Source organism: Haemaphysalis longicornis, unplaced genomic scaffold, assembly GCF_048455015.1.
Source record: "Haemaphysalis longicornis isolate Haplotype H1 unplaced genomic scaffold, Haemaphysalis longicornis Haplotype H1 scaffold_8, whole genome shotgun sequence".
NCBI classification, from domain to species: Eukaryota; Metazoa; Arthropoda; class Arachnida; order Ixodida; family Ixodidae; genus Haemaphysalis; species Haemaphysalis longicornis.
In genome coordinates, this window is record NW_027526445.1 from 66,030,806 (window position 1) to 66,042,478 (window position 11,673).

General features: G+C 49.2%; 1 protein-coding gene across 1 annotated transcript in view; it reads right to left on the reverse strand.

Moving 5' to 3' along the window:
- Window positions 1–11,402, reverse strand: part of LOC144148317 (uncharacterized) — a 32,194-nt gene extending 20,792 nt beyond the window's left edge. Inside the window, exons 1-5 of the mRNA XM_077679871.1 lie at window positions 11,160–11,402; window positions 10,897–11,087; window positions 9,695–9,905; window positions 7,650–7,850; window positions 3,367–3,599 (exon numbers count right to left, since the gene is read on the reverse strand). Of these exons, the coding sequence (XP_077535997.1) occupies window positions 3,367–3,599; window positions 7,650–7,850; window positions 9,695–9,905; window positions 10,897–11,087; window positions 11,160–11,402 (1,079 nt within the window). The remainder of the gene's footprint in view (window positions 1–3,366; window positions 3,600–7,649; window positions 7,851–9,694; window positions 9,906–10,896; window positions 11,088–11,159) is intronic.
- Window positions 11,403–11,673: the final 271 nt, after the last annotated feature.

Below are 11,673 nucleotides of genomic sequence, written 5' to 3' on the forward strand. Positions count from 1 at the left end.
TACAGGAACAGCACGAGAGGTGAGCGGGAAAGCAAAGGGGGCATTTCCTTGGCAAATGTCTACAAAGACTATCGTCTTTTGACGACATGTGCAACGAAAGGAGCAGATACGCGGCCAATTTTTTATTACTCAACAACGCACTGCGCGAAATTTTTACAGCCCCAACCGATCCCATTGGATATGAATGAAATCGGGCGTTTCGCCTTCGAACTTCGAACTTATCAGGAGTTTTTTCCCCTTGAAATGTACAGGGCTGTGCCGGGACCAGGGCGCCAGTTCCAATTAACCGAGTTTGAATTAACGAGCTTTTACAGTAGCTTTGAGCGATGTTTACATTAAAAGTGGTGCCCACATGATTGAGACGAGGCAATCTTTCGAATGAACCAGTCTTGTGTTTTGTCTGCATGACCCCTTTAAAGGGACACAAAGACAAAATACAAGGCTGGTCAGCTAGAAAGGCTGCTCTTTCTTGGTAACACTGATACCGGTTTTATCACAAACTTCAACACAATATTTGAGATACAGATTGTCAAGGACGACCCCAGTTTCTTGCAGGAACAAAGTTTACCGGGGCGAACTTGTGCCCTGTGCTTCGCTAAGAACTCTCGGAACCCACAAGCAGTGAAGCAGCGGTAAACGAAGTGACGTGAGCAGGCGAGTGTCGGCAAGTCAAGCATTGCGGCATTTGCCCAGCAAGCATTCATCTCTCCACGCGATTCCTTCTATAACAGCCAAGTCAGATCCAAGTAGAACATTGTACCCTAGTGACGATTGGGTGAGTAGTGTCTGATGTTGAAAAAAAAAAAAAAAAATGAGAGAGAGAGAGAGAGAGAGAGAGAGAGAGAGAGAGAGAGAGAGAGAGAGAGAGAGAGAGAGAGAGAGAGAGAGAGAGAGAGAGAGAGAGAGAGAGAGAGAGAGAGAAGAAAAACCCGAAATAAAGAACGCGCCACGATTTTCAAGAGGCCTTTGTTTTAGTGATAATAAACAAAGAATGATTGAAAGGTAGACTGCAATGTGATTCGATTTATGCATGTTTTGTTTATAGTGCGGTACCACTTATTGTGCAGACTTTTGCGGCTCCCGTGAAATACATTATAGGTGGTCTACACTGTAGTAGGGCCTCTGGCTTTGTTTGGTTGTACCACCTATATGCAGTTAACACAGTGATAACTACGCTTTTAGTGGTGGCTCATATCATGTCACTGGTATTTCTTGCTTTTTTTCGATTAAAAAAGATCTTTCGTCGCTGGAAAGGAGTTCAGTGAGCTACCAAGGGCTAGAACTTTTAAAGTGAACAAAGATGTACTTTGTCCTTGTGGCGGCCCTTTTGAGAAAAGTTACCATGCATTTCAAGTGCCTCGAGGTGCAAGTGTCCTATAAACTGCCCACAACCCCAAACGATCAAAATGACCACATTAGAGGCACTTTGTGCGACAGTGGCAGGGAATAATTGAGAAAGAAGGACTGCCTGAGGGATCCAGCGGGAAATACTTTTTCCTAATTAAATGTGCCCTTTAGTTCATTTTATACATATGCAATGTGCACCTTTAATTACGAGAGCCTCAACTGTCATTATTACAATGGAAAGTTTTCTATCAAAGGTGGGAAAAGTTTGTGTTCTGGTCAAAAATAGTACCATGTAGAAACACCCCACTCATGTCACTGTAACAGACAATTTGGCAGGCTTACAGATACCTACAAGTCAAACGTTAGTTACTGAACATTGTCTTTTCTTTTTCTTTTGTTCAACTACACAGGCGTTCCTAGCTGAAGTTGTCTTTCAAAAATACCATGCCAGAAATCCACTGTGATTATTTACCATGATAGCAATGCTCCGTATACAAAACAGTCTCATCTGCAATGTACATGGAGGCAGCACAATGAAACTACTGTATAAACCGGAATATAGGTCGAGTTTTTTTGCAAAAAAATCCGCACAAAAGTCACCCCTCGTCTTATATAGCGGTCATTGGCAGAATGTAAATCGTTGTCTGGCAACAATGTGCAAGCGTAGTCCGTCGCCATCGCCATTCATGTCGGACTGCTCTCTCGCACTATCAGGCCTTTATTTGATTTCGCTTTTCTATAGTTTTTCATCTTTTACTCGTCTATTGTGCGTGCGTGCATACATTTCTGTACGTCTCTGTTCCGAGATGAGTGGCGCCAGTCGACGCCAGTTCACAGCGGCGTTTAAGCTGACGGCTATTGAGTCACCGAGCAGAATGGGAACATGGCGGCGCAACGCCAGTTAGGCGTTTCGGAGAAAAGTGTGCGGTACTGGCGGAGCCAGAAAGCTAAGCTGTGCGCGTGCAACCCCCGAAACCGATCGTTCTGAGGACGTCAAGCGGTGCACCCTGAGTTGGAGAACAAAGTGGCGGACTTCGTCTGGGAACTTCGTCCGGGAACTTCGCACAATCGCTCCGGAGGCCATGCGCGGACCGGCTCCGCGAACTGTACAATGAGTGGATAGCCGGCGACCACAAAAAGACCCATATGGGCCGGTTGCGACCGTGTCAAGCTGGGTGTCCTTCTCTGGGCAGTCGCTGCCCGACAACATGGTCACACGAGCGTTCAGGAAGTGCTCCATCAGCAACGCGCCTGATAGCATGGAAGATGACAGTGCGAAGCAGTCATCCTCGGACGACTCTGAGAGCTCGGACGAGTGACTTCGGCAGGCATAGTGAGTGGCAGTGACGGACGGGCGTCGAAAATAAATATAGACATTGTGAGTGCGCTTCTGTGCCGAATTATTTTTTTTTTTGTCAACTTTTCCCACCTCAAGGTAGGGGGTCGACCTATACACCGGGTCGACCTATAATCCGGTTTATACGGTATTGTGTGAAATTTGTGGACACTCAGCATTGCCTGGGACAGTGTAAGGTAACCTCCTCAAATGAGGATTTGAATGCCCCGCATTGGTATAGAATGTCAGGAGCTTTGTACAGTCACGGACAAGTGAAATGTGAACCCGCAAACATGGCCAAGAACATGCAAAATTGAAACATACTGTTCAAGGAGGCCTAATAATGGTGGGCTACAGGTATGTTAGGAAAGCCCCCTTTCCAATCTTTCTTAGTCTAATTAAGCCACGCGTGAATCTGACTTACACGGGAAGAAACCAAGCCGCTTGTGTGTTCTGGTTCATATTTTCATAATAGTGTTTCATCAGTCTGCACCCCCATCACTGTGGCGCAAAATTTAAAAGTGTCTCAGTACTTCTAGCCATTTTTTTTTCCAGTTCAAAAAGCACCTTTCACGCACGGGATTACAGCCAAGTGAGCTAGCAAAGCCAAGTTTTTTTGCAAACTGTACAAAACTGCATTTCATCCACCCGTCTAAATCGACCAATGGCAGGCCGGTACTCACGCGTGCTGCCCGCCCCTGAGGCAGTGCCTGAGGCAGTGTGACCACACCACCAGCGCCAGGGACCTGATCGTGGTGCCCGCGGTGGCGGCCTTCATCACCAGGTTCTCAAACGTCGCCAGGCAGCCCGGCTGGATGCACCTGTCGGCCACGGCGGGTTGCGGAAGTAGAGCCGACAACAGCTCCAGGGCCGACCGCACCGCATTGAAACCCCGCAGGTGGGGAACCATGGCCATCTGCAAGGGGCACAAGCACCGAATGTGATGCCATTAAAAAGGCTACATACAAAGACAAAACATGCACAGCTCTGTCATGTACAGAGACATCACTCAGCACTACAGGGTTACCCAGCAGGCATACCCGCCGGGGCACAAGCCACTCACAGAAGAACAAGGAATCTTGACCAAGTATACTGACCATTTTATCTTTTTTTTGTAGTTACATGTTTTGGAGTTATGTGTTTGATAAGTTCTTATTGCTTGTATTTTTTTCTACGTTTGTAATTTGTGATTTTGTTAGCACCCATTCACGTTATATTTTAATGTACGCAAATTTCAGGTACCCCTAAAGGCCCCTGGGGGGCCTTTAGAGGTTTCAGGTACCCCTAAAGGCCCCTGGGGGGCCTTTAGAGGTACCTGAATAAATAAACTGTGCTTTAAATAAATAAACTGTGCTTAGGCAGCTACATACCAATACCGTATTTTCACACGTATACCCCGCACCAAAAATGTGAAAATTTCGGTATCAAAGTAGGCTTGTGGATAATGCACGAGGTTTTTTTTTTTAGGGACGCTTCACCGCAATGTGTGTTTGTTTTTATGCCATCCAAGGCTTTTGCCGGTCCTCGCATGGCCGAGTACATGAGCCGTCGCACTGTGACGAGAGTGCCGAGCAGACGACCCATGGCGACCAGCCAATGATATTGCACCCTGCTGTCACGTGCAGCCAGTAGCCTATTGAACGCCACGTTGTCTCTTTTCTACCCCAGTTTTACTCGCAACCAACAGACAAAACGAAGCAGTTTCAGCACAGAATTGAAAACAAAAAGATGCAGTTTCAGATAAAACCAAGATGGACGCCATAGTGCAAGTACAACCTGAGCGGCGAGTTGTCGAAAAAATGCTATTTTCACGTCGAATCTTGGCCGATTTTAGCAGTCGTTGGTGCTATAAATTGATATTATGGCTCAAATATGTACTCCTGGGCCTGGATATTTGGCTGACCAGGAGAAAAATAGCTCTACTTTCTGAAAATGACGATTTTGAAAAATCGATTTTTTTGGCCGAATTTCAGGGTTACAAGACCCGCACTGAAGTGATTTGTAAATAATGCGGGATTACTAACACAAATCTACTGCAATTGCTAGACGTGAGATATTGTGGAAATTTGGGGGACGCCTACTGCACGAGCGCTGTACAACAAATAGTCACGCAAGGTACTTGAAATGCTAAAACTAAATAAAAGTGTGAACTGGTTGTACATTATATATATCCATCCTCGGCAGACCGCGCATGGTAGTTTTTCTTCTTTCGGGCTTTATAAAATAGTTACCGACTTATCAACTGGATAAACGATGAAAAGTGTGTTAGTTTGAGCCAGTCCACGCAGTGCAAGCAAAAACGGGCGCTTGACAAATTCACTTCTGTGGCGTACCGAGGAATAAATTTCAGCTGAATGATCCTACAAAGCCGGTGGGTGCAGCCGATCCAGGAATGCTGAAGCGCTGGCCTTTGGCAGTTGATGACGAAACGGAGTCGTGCACAAGCAAAACACAAAATTAAGAGATACCCCAAAACGGAAGTTGTGATGATAGACAACGCTCTGTGACTTCATTAACTGCGGTAGGAACGTGTTTAATTTCACAGAAATACGCTTACTGCTGTCACCGGGAATCGTTTACAGAATAAATACTGCATGATAGTAGGACGTTACTGCTTGTCGTGGCAAAGCATTGCTTTATAAGACGTGCAATGGTTGCTGGCTAGTTGGTTGATGGTTTTTCAAAAAACATTTCCTGCGTGGCTGAAGGACGAGGGACAGGAGGGTGCCAAAAACGTGCCCTCAGTTTCACAAGTGAATGCTGCGATCGCATTTTCCTGCAAGCTGCCACCTACGCTTGAAAAATCATGCACTCCTCCGTATAACGACTTCAATGGTTTATCACAAAGGTTTTTCGCGAGTAATCTGGCCAGCGCGGCAATGTGCGTGCACAACGGAGCGCTGCGTTCCGAATTTCGCCCTGTGAAAAGCCCACTGGTTCTGTGCGGTGACAAGAGCTGGATTTAAAAATTTGACTAGATGAGCTTTGAATTTGGCCAGCACGCAGTTTGGTCTTTTGATCGCAGCGTCTTTGACTTTGACCCTTTCCCATTCTGTCGCACAAAGAAAGGTTACCGTTCAACCATCGCCGTCGTTAGACGGAGGGCTCGATGATTTTTCTGATTAATTTTGCACATCTACGCACCCCTCTCTTCCAAATCCAAACTGTTTACAGAGTGTCGGGAATGCATCTGTGCTGGATGACTCGTGCTGACGCACCTCTATTTGAGGAAACTGGACGCGCGTTTTTGGTCTCATTACGAGGCTTGCCCGGTTTGCGTTGAAGTACTTGGCAAAGGATGCTTATGTATTAAAAAATACTGCCACGTTTTTTAACTATCGGTGCCAGCCTTTATTCCACGCAGTTGGTAAAATGGGGAGGGGAGAAGGAATGGTCTTTAGCTTGGGCTGTTGGTCAGTTGAATGACTTTGGCTCTTTGCAAAATGGCCACTACAACCGTGGGAGTTCCGCTTCAGCTTTCAGGCTCCCATGCTGTCACTCATAAAAACCGAAGGCACAAAGCACACGGTTAGAGAAAGAAAGTGTAAACTGCCGCGACGTTTCCACGGCCGCATGGTAATCGATCTCGCACATAAGTGCCTTTCTCTTCAAAGAACACGCATCGAGGTATCCCCCCGTTAATGCTGGCGTTGAAACCGTAGTCACTGACACCAGTGAAGATAAATTAAAGTGGTAGACATTAGTACTACTAATAATAGTTTAATTCCTGCAAAAAAAAAAAGAGATTGATATCGCAAAGCCAGGAGCAGAGCGCGGCAAAAACCGCTCATGTCAATATAGCCCATTCCCAACCTTAGAAGCGTCCAGTAAGTTCACGCAGCCGCTACAGCATCTAAGAACCCAACACATCTGTCTAGTCTTTGTTTCACCGCACACATCTGCTCACAACACCACCAAAACGTTCAAAGCACCGAAGCAAACACGCCAAAAACGATGGAAGTCTGCGTAGTCCAATGCACCGGCTCATTCCACAAACGAGGGGAGCACCGAGTGGTAGCGCCACCCATCCAGCTGCCCGGCCCCTATGTTTGTACCATTGTGTGGCACTTTCCCCCTTTCTCCCCGAAATGGCGGCTCGACTCGGCGCCACTGCGTAGAGCTGAGCAGACCTTTCGAACTGCTGCTCGAGGTGAAGGCTGTAGCGACTGTGGCGGCAATAAAGCAATGTCACGCAGCAGGTGCTTCACCCTGGTAGTGCGGCTAACCTCACCTGATTGGACCATTTGAATGGACCCGAACCCCCTGTCGCCGGGACGCGCAGCGCACGCTCATGCCTTCGGTTGCTCCTGTTGTTCCGACCCGATGCTTACATGTAGGCCAATTCTAACACTTGACGATCACGCCCTGTGGTACGCGCCTGTGAGCGTGAATGGACCACGTCTCTATAGCTGCTGCGAGCCTATCTGGCCAGCGCGGCAATGCACGTGCACAACGGAGCACTGCATTCCGGATTTTGCCCTGACTGAAGAGCCCACTGGTTATGTGCGGCGACAATGCGCACACTTGTGCAGTGCGCCTTACTGCCCGTTTCACCCAAAGGAAACTACATACCTGTAAACAATGTAACTTGGAGGTTGGTGTAGAATAAACGTATTCTCTCCGTACCCTGGGCATGTTCCTTTGTCGCCCCTACTCCACCTGTTCAACAGAGGCGGTGTTGACTTTGTGCAATGGCATTTCAGTCTTGTGAGCGTGCTCAACTAGCTCAAACCCACAGTGGTTCCCCGCAATTGAGCATGCTTTGTAATGTATGGGTTATACATGTTGTGTGATAGAGACCGCAGTTTTTAATTAATTTTTCCACATGCTGAACACACGCAACTGGGTAAATTGCTGCCACCCGCACTGGACCCTCACACCGTAGCCATTTACAGGATTGCTCTAAAAATAAAAAGGAATTCAAGAGAGGAATCTACTCCAGCAGAGCGATGAGCGAACCACTCACCGTGAAGGGGCCCCACAGGGTCCCCTCGACAGAGGGCAGGTTGCGCTGGGCTTGGGACACGAGGGCGTCCAGCGTGCTCTCCATGACGTCCACGTCGCCCCGGACCGCAGGGAAGAGCGTGATGACCTCCGTCGTGTGCTGCCGCTCCGCATCCTCCAGCAGCCGCTCCGTCTGCCTCTTCCTCCACGTGACGTCCCCGGGCTGCGAGGGGCACCCCCGAAGGCGGTGTTACACAAGGGATCCCACCTGCGAGCTCCCTTCTCTGGTGCTCTGAATGAGGTGAGCCCATCGAGAACACAAGCTCAGATAATTCCAGAGTAGAGCGTAGACCATTTATTCTGTAACTGGTTATGATGGAGGACCGGATATACAGTCAAACCTCGATGTAATGAACTTCAATGTAACGAAACCCCTGATGTAACGCACCATGTAATTTTTTTTTAAGTTCAAGTGTATGCACACCATGTATTTTCCCTTTCTGTGTAATGAAGTCGCTTCTTTCGAAATTTTAATGTAACGTAGTTTCATGAACAAATGCACAGAATTTCGGTTGTAGAAGTAGATTTTCAGAGACACAAGTGCCGAAACGGGGTCTAAAGAAAAACGCGAAAGGCGACATGGGCCACCCAATGCCACGGATGGAGCAAGACACGGAGTCCGTGAGTGCGCTCCTTGCCTACAAACTGCGTATGACAACGCTGCTGCATGCCACCGCTTTGTCCTTCGTTTGCGCTCGCTCGTGCTCGTTGGGTTCCATCGTTCCAGCAAGTGCATGGCAAAGCATTTGTAGGTCTTTCTGAGCCTTGTGCGAGAGTTTTTTCACAGCCAATCCGCGATTGCAAGCAGGTGGCAGCTTCTGCCTCAGCCAGAAAGCGACTCACGTCGTGCACGGCAGTGGGAGGAGCCGGACGGCTTTTGCCAATGGGGAGGCGCGCGCCTCATACCGTCAGCTTCGAAGTGCTCAAGGATGCCGAAGGCCCCGCCAGAGATGATTAGGCTAAGCACTACAAAGAATATTTGATGGGTGCTTTTTTTAAGCGGTGCAGCTGACGTTTTACAGTGCAAATTTTGCCCACATTATCAGCTTCCTGCCCGCATGAACAACTTTGCTTGCCCCTCGTGTTACGTTTCAGCAACCGGTTTGAAGCGGTCGCTGGAGCTACCCGAACCGTGCGAGTGGTCTCCTCCGCAGCTGTGCCAGTGCGCCTGTGGCTTGTGAGCCGTGTTTTTGCGTGCAGAAAACGCTGGTTCACGCTGATGCCTGCCGACACGATTAAACTCCGACGGAAACAAAAACAGTGTGCCAGTTGTGTATGCACACCACGTTTTTGTTAGCAGGAAGCGCTTTCCGCCAATTTTAGGCGCAAATTTCAATGTAGCAAAATTTCAATGATACAAAGTAAATTACAAATTTTAACGACTTCGATACATTGAGGTTTCACTTTATCCACTGTTCTGTCTAATCAACAGTACCCACCCATTCCTTGCAAATCTCCTTCCCTCATGCACACTCAGTTCAACTGCACTCTTTGTTCACCGGGCATCTTCAACTCCGCAGTACGTGACATGACAAATTGCACCGCGGTGGCTGAGTCGGTAAGGCGTTGTGCAGCTGAACCCAAGGACGAGGATTCAATTTCAAGGCCCACCATGCTGATGGAGGCGAAAAGCAAGAACGCCCGCGTGTTTCAGTTTTCGCCACCCATTAAAGATATCCAGGTGGTCAAAATTAATCCGGAGCCCTCCACTACGGCGCGCCTCATTGCCTGTGCAGCACTGGCACGTCAAACCCCCACAACTTCAAAACTCGGCGACACAACAACGATGACCAGCTATAAAGGACACATTCAGTGTGATTTTTGTTTGAGAAAAAGCAGCGAATTTCGCGCACCCCAATAAAAAACGTACGACTGTCCCCTTTAACCAAACACACACACTTCAACTTCGCAACAACCGGTTTTGCACTTGCTCTACACCTGGTTTAGAGTGCCTCAGTTATGTCATGGAAATTGTGTGGCGGATGGCATGAACAGGGCACAACTCACCTCCCTGCAGTCGTGCTTTGTCACAATGTCGATGGTGATGGTTCGGCCGAGTTGCCGCCGCCATTTCAGACTGGTGATTCGGTCGGACAGCAGATCAAACAGGTTGACAATCTCCACTCTCACAAAGGGGCTGCAATGTGCGCCATTCAGCACCCGACAGAGCTGTTCGCAGGTTCCACTTTCTACAAACCAGTCCGCGACGTCTTGAACACTGCGTAAAAAGAAAAAGAAGTAAAATAAGATTACGATCTTTGTTTTTCAAAGGCCTGTCATCAATGTATTCCCATGCCTGCAAAACTCATGTGGAACACTCTGCCGCTCCCTTTATGAACCCATTTTTAATGTTGTTGATATGCAGATAATGGACTTTAAGAAAAAAGTTCTTGCTTGGAGCTTGTCGTAAAGTAGCTACAGACCAGCTTACCTCCAAGACATTACAACGCCACTGTCTTCAAACGCTGCACTGTCCGAGATGTGATTGCCAAGCGCAGTGCAAAAACCAGAGTTCGGTTTGCAGGATTTCCCTCCAAACTTCAGGGGCACATGAGAAAGAAGCACCCGTGTTCCGCTCCTGAATTGGAGGAACGCAGATGACTATCGAAGCATGTGCGAATAGTGATTTTAAGGCGAATCTGCAAAAAGGTGCCATTGCCGTTGCAGTTTTCGTCGTACGATCAAGAAAATGGCTCAATAAAACAACTGGATGACGATTATGCAAGGTGGATGAATGAATGAATGAATTTACTGTTATAGACCATGAAAAAAAAAAAGTCCACCTGCAGGCATAGCTCGTCTCAGGCACGAAGCAAGAATATGTACAGGAGAGCAAACTGCCCATCGCGGCAACTGCAGGCAAGCGACCAGACAATGTCAAACCGAAAACCAAGGCAGACTGCAAAGCTCCCTAGCTGCAGAGGGAAGGAGAGAGTAGCGGCCTCTGATGGACGAAATGATAGCGGCCCCAATTCTTTCCAGTGCTGTGCAGTGAAATGCCGATCGCGGCGGCCGCGCACTTTCTTCATCCACGGCAGATGCCGCAAGCTACACCAATGCTGAGCCCTTGTGACATTATCTGGCCACACTAGGAAGCCTCGTTTCCCTTCCTATGTTTCCCTTACTCCGTGGTCTCACCTAGAGCCACTCTAGTCCCACCTAAAGGTTGAGACTCATTGCCCTCGAGCCCAACATAGCCTGGCACCCACTGCAGCCGCAGGTGAGCTCCCTGTTCAGCCAACCGTGCCGCTTTCTCCCACACGGCCTGCACCAGGAGTGAGTGCGGGCTGTCCTTCTGGATCTGCACTGGGGTCACCCAGGGGTTGCACAGCAAGGTGCAGTGCTCAGGAGGAGGCTCCAGCTCCAGTAGCAGGTCCAGTCCAAGGCTGACACCCACCAGCTAGGCTGTGGCGGATGAGGCAGTGTAGTGCAGCCAGGCCTGACTGGTGGCCTCCCCCAGCACAGCAGTCACTGCGGCCGAACCCTGCCTCCGCCGTGCAGAGCCAGACAGCTCCGTGTGGCAGATGCAGGGCCAGGGTGGGCCCCTCCAGGTCGACCCAGATGACAGCCAGGCCAGCTCCTGCCTGCAGTGCGCTGTCCACTGCTTGCTGCACAGGTCTGGGATCACCAGGTGCCTTTTGGCCGCCAGGGTGGGAGGGTTTTTGGGGGGATCCACGTACACGGGGGCCACCCCCTGCTCGCCCTGTACGAGCATGGACTTAAGTGGGGGGGGTTTGTGCAACCGCTGCAGCAAAGGGCTGCCCCCTCAGCCCACTGCAGCCGGTATGTGTGGCCCAGGGCACACTGCTCCGCCGTTATTTGGAGCATCCACTCCCCAACCATGGCCTTCATTTTCTTGCACTGCAAGTGTCAAGGCAGGCTCAGGCAGGCACATGCACCCTTGTGGTGGTCGGCCTCTAGCTGCCTCCAGCTGCTGCAGTCGTGGTCAGCCCAGATGGCTGTGGCAGCCATCTGGGCCCTCGCTT